At 40.1% G+C, this 15,501-nt stretch overlaps 1 protein-coding gene across 2 annotated transcripts in view; it reads left to right on the top strand.

The window, feature by feature from the left end:
• Positions 1-15,501, top strand: part of cc2d2a (coiled-coil and C2 domain containing 2A) — a 163,361-nt gene that overhangs the window by 6,668 nt on the left and 141,192 nt on the right. For both annotated transcript variants that reach the window (XM_063043416.1, XM_063043415.1), the window contains exons 3-6: positions 542-623; positions 2,744-2,803; positions 12,863-12,940; positions 14,214-14,286. In XM_063043416.1, coding sequence (XP_062899486.1) covers positions 542-623; positions 2,744-2,803; positions 12,863-12,940; positions 14,214-14,286 — 293 coding nt within the window. The remainder of the gene's footprint in view (positions 1-541; positions 624-2,743; positions 2,804-12,862; positions 12,941-14,213; positions 14,287-15,501) is intronic.

Genomic DNA, 15,501 nt, shown 5'->3' with positions numbered 1-15,501 from the left:
CTAAGGTGTGAAGGAAATTAAACATTTTATAAACTGTTTGAAGTGAAAGACATCACAGCAAATCCTGCCAAGGAGAATACAGAGGAAACAAAAAAAAACACTTGATTAGTTTTTAATCAATACAGTAAGAAAGAACCTTGGCCTGGAATTGGAAGGTAAAGTTAAAAAGACCTTCATTCTGAAGACAAAAGTTGACTGGAAGAAAAGATCAAAAGTAAGGTTAAAAAGGAAGACTTCAAAAGACCTGGGACATGTGACTGATTATTTTTCTATTTATTGAGGAGTTAAACTGATCAGCTGGTAAGTTTGTTGGAGCAGGTGCAGACAGAATTCAATCCTGATAAGCGTAAGATGACATATTTTGGAATCTTTAATAAAGTTAAGACCTACAGCATGAATGGTGGCCCAATCACAGTATTGATGAAAGTAAGTTAAAGCAGTGGAATTTGTTTTGATTGTCATAGCTACTGTGCTAATGAATCAACTAAACATGGTAAGGATTCCTTATTTTATTTACAATACAGTTTTTTATTCCTTTCAGAAATCTTCGTGAGAAGATTAAAAATAAGCGAAAGGCATTGCAAGCATCTCTAAATGTGAGCAGAGATGTCAGTGATACTCAGGTGAGTTTATAACCGTTTTGAATTTTCAAGAAGCAGAGGGATGATGTAGTGAGTTTCCAGAAATGCAAATGTCATTGAAAGATTGACAATAGTCAGTATATAATCACCACTAAAGGCTGTTTCTCACCTGCAAGTGAGACATATGCATTAGTGATAACTGGTGTTTCACAATTTGTATCGCGCACATGCTCTTTTTAATGTACATTCTGTTGACAGAAGAAATGAGGTATGTTGGATGGGTTGGAAGCAAAGTTCTGCTTGAGAATTATCCCCCTGTGCCTTCAAGCCCAGCCAGGCAAAATTGGTTCTCAATGCTATATTTTTTCAAATTTAAAAAATAAAAATCATTGTAGAGTTCGCCATTCTGTAGGGAATGTTCTCTAATGTAAACTATGGGTAGAAGTCAGCCAGAGGCAAAGCTCCCTTACAAATGCGGTCAACAGAATGTAGAATTACAGTTCCAAAACCAAAAAAAATCTTAATCCAAATAACAAGCAAAGCAATTCCAGCTCTGCCTGCCTCACCCATAGCCACCCAAAAGTGGAATTCCTAAGGACAACAACAGCTTCCTGCATCTGGAGAGGATGCATGGGGAAATTGTGGTCATGTTGTAAGCAGTGTCTGTTTACTCCAAGGATATCAGAATCAGGTTTAATAGCTTGGTCGACTTTATACCAGTTCAACATGCTAGGATTTGGATTATGATTTATTGAAATCCTGAATTGGCTCCAGACTAATGTTAAGAGGGATTTACTGAATGTTGAATTCGAGAAATTTAACAGAAAATTACAACACAATGCAAATCTTAGTTAGAAAACTAACTTTTTGTAGCATAAGCGTGTAAGCACTTGCATGTCATTTCCTCTGTATTGAGTAATGTCGTTTAAAAAGAATGACACTAACCATCAGAAGTATTAAGGTACAGATGAATTTAGTTTTGTTTCATAGGTTTCACATTTTTCAGCCTGCAGTTCTCCTGTAACCAAGCAGAGACAGTCTAGGAAACGCTGTTATCAAAGCACAATTTGACAAAATACATAGGTGTGTAAGCATCAACTGACAGAATCCTGAAACCAGTTTGCGACCCTACAGTATAATTCTTTAGGCCAATTAAAATAATGGTTATAAAGGACCAGACAAGTAACTGACATTTTGTTTTTGTGCAACAAGTTTTTGTTATCTTGAATGCATTGCTTTAAAGTGGAAAACATCATTAATAATAATGTTGTGAAAAGAACAGATTGCATTAATGTAGTCATAGATTAACAATAACTTCTCCATCTAGAACATCACAATGGTGTTCAGGGTGGAAAAAGTACTTATAGATTCCACACAGCATACAATTGAGAACACTCTTACAAAGGCACACAGGGAAGTGTATATTAACTGGTGCATCAAAACTTGGTTTACTGATGTATTTGGAATTTTCTTTAGTATCCAGCGTATTGGATGCTCTTAATTAGGGCAATTGACATAAGCTTTATTAACATAAGCAGGGGCAGCCTAGTATTGTAGCAGTTAGCACGATCACTTTACAGTGTCAGCTGTAAGACTGCGGCTCAGTTCCTGCCGTTGACTGCAAGGAGTTTGTATGTTCTCCCTGTGATCGTGTGTTCTCCCTCCGGGTGCTCCGGTTTCCTTCCACTTTCCTCGCATGGTTTGGGTTAGTGAATTATGGTGATGCTCTGTTGGCGCCAGAGGCATGACAACACTTGCAGGCTGCCCAGCACAATCCTCGATGATTTGATTTGATGCAAACAGTGCGTTTCACTGTATGTTTCGATGTACATGTGGCAAATAATGCTAATCTAATCTTCAATTTAGAGAGCTCTTGCCAGAAGTACTGAGTTCAAGTGTCTCATTGTTGATATATGTGTTTCAGCATGCACTATCTGGAGATCTTCATGAAGGGAATTTGTCAAGAGCTCGAGTAATTCATATTATTATACATACTTGTAGGTTTCCACTGTGAGTTCTTAAATGTTCTGGAGCATTAAAGTGAAATACTTAATTTTGTTGGTGGAAGAATATCTCCAGTCAATAACGCAAATAATTGTTAAATTATAGGTAAATAATAATTTATAAAGATTACTTTATCCATATATATTTTTAATTGCTAGGGATTGGTTTCTGCAGAAGTGGAAAATGGTACAAGAAATGAAAATGGTACATTTGTGGAGGTTTGTTTCGCTCTCACCCTATTTTGTTTGTTAAAACTTTAAAGCTATCAAAAAAAAACTTCCCCTGCTTCTATCAGTTGTCAATTTCTTTGTTATCTCCAAACATGTCTTGCACCTTTACTTCCTAAATGGTATCTGATAATCTGTGAGTCTATTACAGTGTATTCGTTAATATTACAGAATTTCAGCTTTGTAGTTTTGTAACAGATTTAAAATTCTGCTCTGTTACCTTCTGTCTAAAAAAAGTATTATGTTGTATGAATTCTGTTTATTGGGCTTATTAAATAAGAGATGGTTGCCCAAGATAAATTCCCAAATGATATATTTGAATATAAGAATAAACAGTGTTTACTAATAGGGAATATATTTTGTTTTATCTGATGTCCTGTGCACATAACATCAGCAATGAGATTCAGAAATGTTTGGGTAAAAGAACTGCAATTGCTGAAGGTATTGAGTCATACAGCACAGTAAAAGCGTTTTGACCCAGCTAGTTCATGCTGATAAAGTTGTCTATCTCAGCTAGTCCTATTTGCCATATTTGGCCCCTGTCCATTTAAACATTTTCTATCAATGTAAAGAGCATGTAATGGCTCTGGGCCTGTATTCACTAGAATTAGGAAGAATGAAGGGTGACCTCATTGGAACCTATTGAAAATTGAAAGGCCTTGATAGAGAGGATGTGGAGAGAATATTTCCTATGGTAGGAGAGTGTGAGATCAGAGGATGCAGCCTTGGAATAGAGGGTTGTCCTTTTAGAATGGAGGTTTTGTTAGCCAGAGAATGGTGAATCTGTGGAATTCTTTGCCATGGACAGCTGTGGAGGCCAAGTGTTTATGTGTATTTAAGGTGCAGAGATTGATAGATTCTTGATTGGTCAGAACATGAAGGGATACAAGGAGAAGGCAGGAGCTTGGGGCTGAGAGAAATATTGAATCAGCCATGATCAGACTCATTGGGCCAAATCATCTAATTCTGCTCCTATATCTTATGGTCTTATGTACTTTTCCAAGTATCTTTTTAATGTTGTGAGTATACCTGTCTTAACTATTTCCTCAGGCAACCACTGCTATATACAGTCTAACCCAGGTTAACACTGAGGATGCATTCCTCAGAGGTAGAGCGCCATGCAATCAGCGCCATGCGGGGTCATTATAACATTACGTAAATGGACATGTGTGCCAGATTTTTTAAAAAAGTCAAAACAGATATATATTTTATGTATACACAGTAGTTTGTGGAGTAACAAACTCACAAATAGGCCTAACCTGTACATCAGTGGAGCAGCCACGCATCACAGCAGCAGCAGAGGGAAGCGGGTGGGTAGTGGTTATATCTTAGACGAGGGACCAGCCTGTGGGTCCTCCTCTAACTTTGTCTTCTTCTTCAAGTAGGCGTCAAGATTTGCCTGCTTTTTCTTAAGTTTCCTCTCATGAAGCAGTTCTCAGTAGCAGGAAATCATGTTGAGAACACCTCTCTTTGTCTTGTTGCTTTACTCTCAGTCAGGGTAATTATCGATGAACTGGTCAATGATTTGTGTGATAGTGGTGATGCTAGTGTGAGGAATTGTGGTGAAGTTTCTTTCTGGTGTCTCCTCTTCTCCATCCATGTCGTCAGATTCACCCAGGATGCATTGCTGTGCCAATTCTCGAAGCTCTTTGTTGTTAAGGCTCTTTCTGTCTGCACCAGTGGCTTCACCAGAGATGCATATGCTATGGAGGTTACTGCACTGTTTAAAATCTATCAAACCAACCTCTGCTGGCTGTGAATGTTACTGACATATCTTCGTCTTCTTGGATATGACTGAAGATGCTTCTTGCCTTTTCGATTATTATCAGCTGGGGTAGGGGCATGTTTCATTGTGTTTGGTCATCCACTCATATATTTAGTCTATTTTCCATTCTTTCAAGCAAATATCTCCTTGAACGAGTCACCGCCGTTGATGATAACTCTTAGGTCGTTTCCTTTTATCTTGTCTGCATTTCTTTTATAATTGCTCTGATCGTCAACGTAGCCAATTTCAAAGAGGTGCCAACATCAACCTGACGCTCGCCAGTTTCCAAGCGCCGTTTCACTTGCAGTTTCACATCCATGCTAATGCTTTTCCTAGACATCTAGATGTACTACCCTCACTGGAAGTTGCAGGCCGTTTTCTGGACACTATCGGTGGGGAAAAAATGGAATAAATTGGTGAGGGAGCACAAACGTTCACACACATGGGGGAGGCAGTGCGTGAACTAACAACGTGATTGGCTGCAAGTGGCTCAGAGCCTATGTAAAGCACTCTCATTGGCTGATTGAATGTTTACTGTAATGGCAGCCACTTTTAAGTGTTGTTTAGAAGGAATTTTTGTCATTTAAAAAATTTCAATAATGAATTGAATAACGGCATTGTAACAAATCAGTGCTATGTGAGGTACTGTTATGTGGGGTTGGTCTGAGTGTACAACCACCCTCTGTTCCTATTAAATCTCTCTCCTCTCACAATAAACCTATGTTCTCTTGTTCCTGATTCCCCAACCCTGGGTAAAATGGGAAAAAAATATCACCCTATCTATGTCCCTCATGAGTTTATACACCTTTATAAGGTGGCTTCCCATTCTAGTACACCTAGATCCACGGACTGCAAGGGACAAAGCTACTTCAGTTATTGACACTGAACTGCATCCTACCATATTTAGCACCAACACATCAAATCCATATGGCTGAATTATTGTGGAAAGTACCACTGGTTTGCTGAAAATCATATGTTTGAGTCACTCCTGGGCCACCCCAGACTGAACGTCTAGGTGGTGCAGAAATTAAGCAGAATGTAGTTACCTACAGGTGGAAGTGATGCCAAGGAAAAAGTGTAATGCAGACCCAGAACCTGAGGAGCATGAGATACTGGGTGAAGAATATAGGACCAGGTGGCTGAAGAAGGTAACCAGCAGAATTTTAACTGCTTATCCCAGCAGAATGAAGCTGGGGTATATTGATGGCGTGGACAATTTGAGGTTCTCTGACTGCGACACTGATCATGACACAAATAAGTGATTCCCTGATCCCTTTACTGAATTGGCAACCTTGTGTTGTTTTCGGAAGTGGCAAATCAGTCTGCCTGGCCTTGTGAGGACATGATCTAGGACCTTACTGAAGCCAACTTCTGCCAAGCTAATTGGGAATGATGTCCATTCATTTTCAATCATCCTGACTCCAAGTGAAAGTAACGGTACAATTAATTTTTGTTTCTTGTCTTGCTCTACTGCCAAGATAGTCTTCGACCTGAAACACCAAGGACTCATCCTGTAAAAGAGATTATTAAGGACAGTGAAACTGGTGGGAACACTACAAAGATCTCCTCAGTAGAGATACTGTCTTTGACATAAATGAACTTAATTCCATTCCAGATCTGCTCTTTACTGTAGTCTTGGCACTACCCTCGCCAACAAGACATTGAAAAGCCTATGAAGTAGCTGAGATGCAGTAGAACATCTAGAGATGACAAAACCCCTGCTAAAACATGGTGAAGAAGTACTTTTGATGAGAATTTATAATAACAGCTCCCTCCTCTGTAAAGAAGACTGTATGCTGCGGGATCTAGGGAATTTTAACTGTAGGTGTATTCAAACGGGGATTTAGCACAATGGTGTGAAATTCAGACCTGTTTGCACCAGGGAAGAAACAAGGTAGATAGTGAGGTCAAGAACCCATTTTACCTACAAGGGAACCCTTTAATAGTTTTATAACAGTGGGATAGGAGCTCCATCACAGTATATTGGCAGAAAAACACCCAGGAAGATTCTGAGGTCTTGAATTATCTTGGAATCAATGAAAGAATGTTCAGGAATCCAAGTAATCCACCCTGTTGTCATATTAAGTGCCACGTGCCTTACCGTGAGAGAGTCGCCAGATCCTTCAGAGAGCTACTAAGTCATCTCAGAACCCAGAGAACTCTAGTTGTAAGCACGGTATTCTCAACAGCATGGAATTTCAGCGTATGGCAGAATTGATTGATTGGAAATGATGCCCGTTTTTCCATTTGGATCAGCACAGCTCAAAGTGGTGATCAGCATGTAATTAATGTGAGGGTCATCTCCCTCCATTCATATCTTGTACAAAGTAACTGGACTATGGAAAACAACGATACTACATTGCCAAGAACCTTCGGTCTCTCATGTTTACTGTGAATTCATTGGTTCACAGCTTTGTATTTTCTCTTTATCCCCTCAACAATCTGGTCAATTCAGTACAGTAGATTCTGGTTAATTGGGACCAATACATTTTGGCCCAATTAAGCGGCAGCCCCAGTTAGCTGAAGTTTCATTGAAATAGTTAAAAAGGTATAAAATTGACAAACTACCATTTACCTGAGCAAAATGCGTTTACATGAAGTATGGAATAAATTAGAACACTACCAAAACTACTCCAGTACTATAAAACTGTGTATTAGGTCATAACAGTTATTGACGGAAGAATTCATCCAATAGACCCTACTGTGTTCTTTTGATTGACTGTAAACAAATAAAATCATCACAGGCACCTAGTGCAGACAGTGGACCACCGTCAAACAGTGCTTTTCACGATTGCATCAAAACCATTTGGCCCAATAAGTCTGCTCCACCATTTCATCGTGGCTTATCCATTTCCCTCTCAGTCCTAATCAAATCAAGTCAAGCAAAGTTTATTGTCATTTAACTCAGTTCAGTTCATGGCTTGGCTTCGCAAACGAGATTTAGGAAGGGGGCTGCCCACATCTGCTGCAAGCTCGCTGGTGGCTGACGAGGCCAATACGGGACAGGCAGGTCCGACCACAGCGGCTGCAAGGAAAGTTCTGTTCTGGATTTGGTGCTGCTGTGTCACGGTTTTTCCTCCTCCTCCTTCTCCTTCTCCTTTTGTCCTCAATGCCAGCCCTGCATACATTCTCGAAGGAGGAGACAGACTGGTGAATGGTGTGTCACCAGGCCTCGCGATCGGAGGCTAGATTAGACCACTGGCGATGATCAATGTGACAAGCACCAACGGATTTCTTCAGAGAGTCCTTGTACCTCTTCTTCAGTGCCTCTCTGTCACGGTGGCCAGTGGAGAGTGTGCAATACAGCACAATCTTGGGCAGGTGATGATCCTCCATCCTGGAGACGTGCCCTGCCCAGTGCTGATGCGTCTTCAACAACATGGCCTCGATGCTGGTGACCTCCGCCTGTTCGAGGACTTCGATGTTGGTGACGAAGTCACTCCAGTGGATGTTGAGGATGGTGTGGAGGCAATGTTGGTGGAAACGCTCAAGATGTCATAGGTGCTGAAGGTAGGTGACCCACGACTCGGAGCTGTACAGGAGGGTGGTCAGTACAATGGCTCTGTACACGCTGATCTTTGTGCCTTTCTTCAAATGCTTGTTGTTCCAGACTGTTTTGTACAGCGTGCGGAATGCGCTGTTTGCCTTTGCCAGTCTGTTGTCGATCTCTTTGTCGATCTTGGCATCTGACGAGATGGTGCACCCCAGGTAGCTGAACTGGTGGGCGGACTGTCTTCAGCTCTACCTCACCGATGGTGATGCGGGGAGGGTGGTAATCTTCCTGAGGTGTGGGCTGATAGAGAACTTCTGTCTTCTTCAAGCTGACTTCCAGTCCAAAGAGCTCAGCAGCCTCTGCAAAGCAGGATGTTATACACTGCAAGGCTGTCTCTGTGTGGGCAACAAGGGCAGCATCGTCTGCGAAGAGTAGCTCTCAGATGAGTTGCTCCAATGTCCTGGTGTAGGACTGTAATCACCTCAGGTTGAACAGACTGCCATTGGGGCAGTATGGGATATAGACAACTACATACACATATATAATGTATATAACCATATAATGTATATAGAAACCAGGGTGTAAAGAACATAACACATGATAACAAAGATAAAATCTACAGATGAATCACACATAAATAACAAACTGATGTGCATTAATATTAAATATTGTAAGGAATGTAACAGATTAATCAGTGACACTTCAAATACGATGCGGCCGTGAGTTCAGAAGCCTAATGGCCTGGAGGAAGAAACTGCTTCTCATCCAGACTGTTCTTGTTTTTGTGCATCGGAGTCTCCTGCCTGATGGTAGGAAGTCAAAGAGGATGCTGGATGTATGGGTGGGACCCTTGATAATACTAAAGGTCCTGCGTATGCGGCACTCCTGATAAATGTCCCGAAGGATGGTAGGAAGACCACTATGATCCTCTCAGCTGTTCTCGCAGTCCTTTGTAGGGACTTCTGGTACAATGCTCGACTGCTCCCTATCTTCTGCCTTTGCTTTGGAATCCTTCATGCCCTTCCTAATCAAGAATCTATCAAACTCTGCCTTAAGTATACTCAATAACTTGGCCTCCATATCCACCTGTGGCAATGAATTCCACAGATCCACCACTCTCTGGCTGAAGAAATTCTTCCTCATCTCTGTTGGAAATGGACATCCCTCTGTTCTCAGGCTGTGTCCTCTGTCCTAGACTAACCCACCATTGGAAACATTCTCGCCACGTCCACTCTATCGAGGCTTTTCAACGTTTGATAGGTTTCAATGAAATCCCCCCCCCCATACTTCTGAATTCCAGTGAGTACAGGCCCAGAGCTGTCATACGCTCCTCATATGATAATTTGTTCAATCCTGGAATAATTTTCATGAACCTCCTTTGAACCCTCTCCAATGTCAGCACATCTTTTCTTAGATAAGGGGCTTAAAATTGCTCACAATCCTCCAAGTGAGGCCTCACCAGTGCCTTATAATACCTTAACATTACATCTTTGCTTTTATATTCTAATCCTCTCGAAACAAATGTTAAACATCACATTTGCCTTCCTTACCACCGACTGGACTTGAAAATGAACCATTAGGGAATCCTACCGAGGACACCTAAATCTCTTTGCACGACTGATTTTTCAACTTTCTCTCCGTTTAGAAATAGTTTACGTTTTTTATATTAGTCTAGGCAAATAGTGTACGTTAATATTTCTGACTCTGTTAATCCAAATCCCAATAGAACATTGCTCAGGGTTTCGTTTTTGGTAAATAGTTTATGATCAAGTGATCAAATAATAAATGCTTTGTAAAGTTAAAAGAAACTTCAATTCTGCTTTCCAGTCATGTTAATTGAATGTAGATCAATGGTGTATATAAAGTGGTTTTAACAAAGAATTTTATTTCTGAATTCCATCATTATACATAAATTTAAAGTGATTAAATCTGTCTCTTGGTTGAGTCTTCTGGATAAACCCAGTTAATTTTTGCTTGCTTTAGTTGCAAAGAGATAGAAATTTGAAGCTTGTTCCTTTGTTTTAGGCAACAATTCCAAAAGAATTATTCCAGAAACATTTTTAAATCACCATAACCCTGGCCTTGTTGCTTCTAGTTTTCAGAAATAAATTATAAATACAAATAAACAGGTGGTATGTTGCTAATCACATTAGTGCTATATTTTGAGATTGTTCTAAGTGTTTATGGAAGATTTTGTGGAAATTTGTGATCATTTGGACATTTCTTCTGAGATCTATGCTAGATCACTAGTGCATACTATGATTTTAAAACGTATCAAAACGGAGCCCCATGAGCCGCCAGTGCCAACTTTCAAATATTCCAAACTAGTTTTAGGTGATAATTTTAATAGATGAATGTATGTGTGAGGTTGGGGTGTGAAGAGCTGCAGTGAAATGCAAGGAAATGTGGATGCATCAGGAAGCTGCCAGCATCTTACTGACTGGCAAGTTTAACTACAATACACAGGCTATGCTTGAAGACAAATACAATCCGGAGTGTCTTCCACAAAACTAACAGTGGAGGGCAGCGCCTGTGTGATAGATTTTGGAGATGTTATCTGGGCTTAGCGCATCCAGAGGCCTGACCTATCATTCAGAGTGCTACTTACATTCACTTAGACCTCTGATGAGGACAAAGATGGCAACATGACACCCGCAGAAAAATCTGTAGCACGAGCAGCACCAGCAAAAGTGTGCTGCTAACAGTTGCACAGCTCTATAGAGAGCCCAGAGCGGCATAGAGGTATCATTGGTCTACAGTGAGAGGATAAGCTTTCTTTATGAGGAAAGATCTCAGCCCAGAACGTTGACTCTTTACTCTCTCCATCGATTCTGCCTGACTTGCTGAGTTCCTCCAGCATTTTGTGTGTGTTGCTCATAATTTCTAGCATCTGCAGAATCTTTGTTTTTAATTTTTCTTTAATAGTTGGAATGCCAGCTAGTGACAGGTGTTTGCCAGCCTCCTGAGACAAGATTGGCTCACATGTTTTACCAATCATTCTCAAAGTCACTAATGCTGTCAAATAGATATTGTCCTTGGAAATCAGTAAGATGTGTATCTGAAATCTGCAGAGGCTTGAAATCTGAAACAAAGACATAAAATGCTGGAAGCACTCAGCATGTCTGGCAACATCTGTGGAGGAAGAAACAGAAAACGTTTAAATTACTGACTTTTCATTCTAACTGAGAAATGCTTAAAATTATGCATGTTTTAAGTCAGAGAAGAAGGGCTAGAGTGAAAGAAGTGGATGTCGGTGATTGAAGAGAGACCAAGAAAGACTGATTGGCACAGCTGGTGGTGCCAGTTGAGAGTGAATGGTGAAATTTTGTTAAGGTGACTGATTTTTGTTTTGTCAGGCTCAGCGATTATTGAATGAGCCAGAAAGTGAAATAAAAACTGAGCTGGAGATGATCGCCAGGACAGGATGCGTCTATGGAGAGAGAAACAGAGTTCTTTTTCAAGTTATCAGACCTTTCATTTGTTTGGGTCATTGACCTTAGATATATATAAAATGAGCAGCTCTTGGGTTTGGAATTGGCGCTGACTTCCCACAGATGCATTATTTCATTGGCCATGCATTTGTCACATAGAGCCACCCAGGATGAGTTGTCAATTATAATAACTCCCACTCTCCCCACTAATTGCTGATGTGCAATATCAGAAGATATTTATGCACATGTGTAATGATTCCTAGATGGCTGGTATGATACTCTAATCCTGTGGTAATAACCGCCCCCCCACCAGCGTCATCGCACCTCCAGTTGCAGATTACCGGCTGACTGCTACCTTTCCCTTAATTCCATATTTCTGTGTTCTCAAAACATCCATGCCCTACTGTATACTAACCTCTTGTCCATTACATTCATCACCGCAAGCTCCAGTTGCTGTGAGAGTCGCATGTAGATTTCCACATTTTGGGAAGTTTTACCACAGCCCCACCTTTGCCACGGGTCTCAATAACTTCTCTTCCAATTTATTATAATATGTGTTTTGTCTTTTTCCAATTACTTGCTTCTTTCACAAAGTCACTTTCTTCATTTAAATGCTGATGGAAATAACCCATTAACTATTCCAGCAAACAACAGGAATTCTGCAGATGCTGGAAATTCAAGCAACACAATTCAAAGTTGCTGGTGAACGCAGCAGGCCAGGCAGCATCTCTAGGAAGAGGTGCAGTCGACGTTTCAGGCCGAGACCCTCGTCAGGACTATTCCAGCAATCTTTTTTGGCATCTTGTTGTTCTGCCCTTTTCTCAGGCCCTAAAACTCACATTAAACGATGTTCTTTGTATGTGGAATACTTTACATGCTTTATGATAATAATGAGATTTTGCTTCTCTCTTTTTTATTTGTGTCATAATCTTATTTCCCTGCATCATCACTCTTTCTTCATAACCACAGGGTGCTATTCCCTTTCTGATATTGGGTAGTTTCTAATCTTTTTATTATTATCTTGCCTAAACTCAAAAATACCATTTTTTAATCTTAATAGTTTAAACATTTTTTAAGTGACATTCCATACAACAATATTTGTTCTGAATCATTCCCCATCTTTCTAACATCTGCCCTTTCTAGTTTGGTGGCCTCTTTGTACTAATTTGGGATGAAAACTTTCTGAACTCTTCAAAGAACAGCTTTTGCCAAATTACTGTCCATGAGCTGAAGACCAACACTTTCCACCATGTGTTTTCCTTAAGGTCACTCCAAATGTTTTATTACTGCTATTAAATTTGGCTAACTTGGCTTTCTTCAGACACTATAGAATAACTTTGTTTACATTATTGTTTGTACAGGATATTCAGAATGAGGATGAACAGGTAGAAAACCTCAAGCAAACCATGAAAGCCCAAAGAAGACGAAGAAAAAAGCCTGTAGGTTTTTGATATGGGACTTGTTATGTCAGTTTTATGTCTACCCTAGTTTCCTTCTCTTAAGAGATTGCCAGCTATTTTATTGAGTCTGTTGCTTCTCTGGATTTGAAACAAACGTAAACCTTCCAGAATTACTGACAACTGCCTGCCAAAAATTATTAGGATTATGCAGAAATATCTACAGGTCGTGCCTGAGTAACAAATGGATTTTCTTTTTGTAGATGTCTGTAAATCAGTTTGGTCCATAAGTTAGAAAATACTCTGAAGTCACTTTATGTGGTAATCATAAAGGTCCTTTAACATCTGCCGGACGATGCTGAGGATGTTCTACGAGTCTGTGGTGGCCAGTGCTATCATGTTTGCTGTTGTGTGCTGGGGCAGCAGGCTGTGGGTAGCAGACACCAACAGAATCAACAAACTCATTCGTAAGGCCACTGATGTTGTGGAGATGGAACTGGACTCTCTCACGGTGGTGTCTGAAAAGAGGATGCTGTCCAAATTGCATGCCATCTTGGACAAGGTCTCCCATCCACTACATAATGTACTGGGTGGGCACAGGAGTACATTCAGCCAGAGACTCATTCCACCGAGATGCAGCACTGAGCGTCATAGGAAGTCATTCCCGCATGTGGCCATCAAACTTTACAACTCCTCCCTTAGAGGGTCAGACATCCTGAGCCAATAGGCTGGTCCTGGACTTATTTCATAATTTACTGGCATAATTTACATATTACTATTTAACTATTTATGGTTCTATTGCTATTTATTATTTATGGTGCAACTGTAACGAAAACCAGTTCCCCCAGGATCAATAAAGTATGACTATGACTATGACTATATCTCCCTGGTGTTGCAATGAATGTCATGAAAAGCACATGAGATTGATAAGGAAATCAAGAACTGAAAGTGGGGGAAGAAAGAGACAGAGACGATGTTTAGTAATTTCCCCCTTTGCTCTCCATTTCACCTTGCCCTTCAGAGTCCTGTAAAATATCTTTATAGCAAAGTGACAAGGATTCAGTAAATTAGGTGCTAAAATACCTTTACTCACTAAAGATGCTGTTTTTCTTATGCTGGTACAAAATTGTATCAGCTCTTTTACAGTTTTGAGACCCTTCAAGCAGCTAATATAAATTACTCCCTTTAAACTCTCATATTTCCTGTGGTATTCATATTTTGTTCCTACTGATGTATTTTTTAAAAATAGCTTTTTTTTCCAAACTGGAAAATATTTGTGGAAATCATTGGCACTAACTCCTATTCTAATTCACAGCTTATGGATGTTGCTGATTTAAATCCTGAAGAATCTAAACAGGACATCATCAAGATCACTCGTCGTCAGAGATGTGAGTTGTCATTAACAGCATTTAATTATTGCTGTATACTATTGTTTTGATGTACGATTTCCAAAACTGTAAACAGTATGAATTAATTTGCCTCCCAGCTTCAAAAATCACTAGTGTGATTGAGGCCCTAATAAAACAGTCAGTTGCCACAATCTGGTTCTTGACCTCAGAATGCTAGGGAAGATTGTGCTTGATCCAGCATTTGGCTATGTTTTCCTCCTACAGGACGTCTGCAGTCACCCTTTCTTTTTATTGTAGAGGCTAGTCTGTCACACTATTCAGTTATCTGTGACTAGGAACAGTATTCAGTTATCTGTGACTAGGAACTATTGATTAGGTCGTAAAAACAGAGGTCTCATCCTGATGGACTACTGACAGTTCATTTAGTGAAAAAAGTATCAAAGGTAACCCATTTACTCAAATGCACATTGAGATAATTAATATTAATGCTTTTATTAATTTGATGAAAAGAACAAAACACCTGCTTCACTTAAATTTTTAACTGCAGGTCAGTGGCACCTTACAATGTCACGCCAAACAGTGCCACAGGAGGTCAAGTGTGCTTTAACCACCAGTGCATCCTATACTTTTAAATGTAGTGTCCAAGTATGGAAATCCAGAAAATACTGATGCATGTTCTGCATATAGCTGATACTCTCCTAAGGAAATACAGACTAGTTATCAGGAGAGTTTGGCCCAATATACAGCATTTCACAGCTATGATTCTAGATTATGCATGCAAGTCTGTTTGTGTGTGTGTGTGTGTGTGTGTGTGTGTGTGTGTGTGTGTGTGTAGCTTAAAATATTAAACTTTTTTTTTGTTCTGTGTAGGTACTCAAAATGTGAAGTGTTTCAAGTGTTTTTGCTTTGCAGAGAGAGTGCATAGATGGATGGAGCTGATGTATGGGAGAGTAAGGAAAATGGGTGGGGTTCTGAGCAAAATGGAATGTACTTCACTCAATTCCCAAAGTAGCATTTTTTCATTTGTCAACCATAGCTTAAGATTGGGACAATATTGTTTTAGCCTCACATAAGAGGTTTGTTTACGTAAAATGCTCAGATAGTCGGAGAAATCTGGAGGGAAAATAAGGAGGTAGGTAATTGGAGGAGGAGGAGGTCCTTCAAGCGTGTCCTCTATTCCACGCTTCATCTCTTTCTCTGTATCAGCTCCACACAGCCTCAGTTCCACAATTGTTCAAATAAAAACCCATTTCT

The sequence above is a fragment of the Mobula hypostoma genome, chromosome 3 (assembly GCF_963921235.1).
Source record: "Mobula hypostoma chromosome 3, sMobHyp1.1, whole genome shotgun sequence".
Taxonomy (NCBI): domain Eukaryota; kingdom Metazoa; phylum Chordata; class Chondrichthyes; order Myliobatiformes; family Myliobatidae; genus Mobula; species Mobula hypostoma.
The sequence above is the reverse complement of the archived record's forward strand: the minus strand, read 5'-3'. Positions and strand labels throughout refer to the sequence as shown.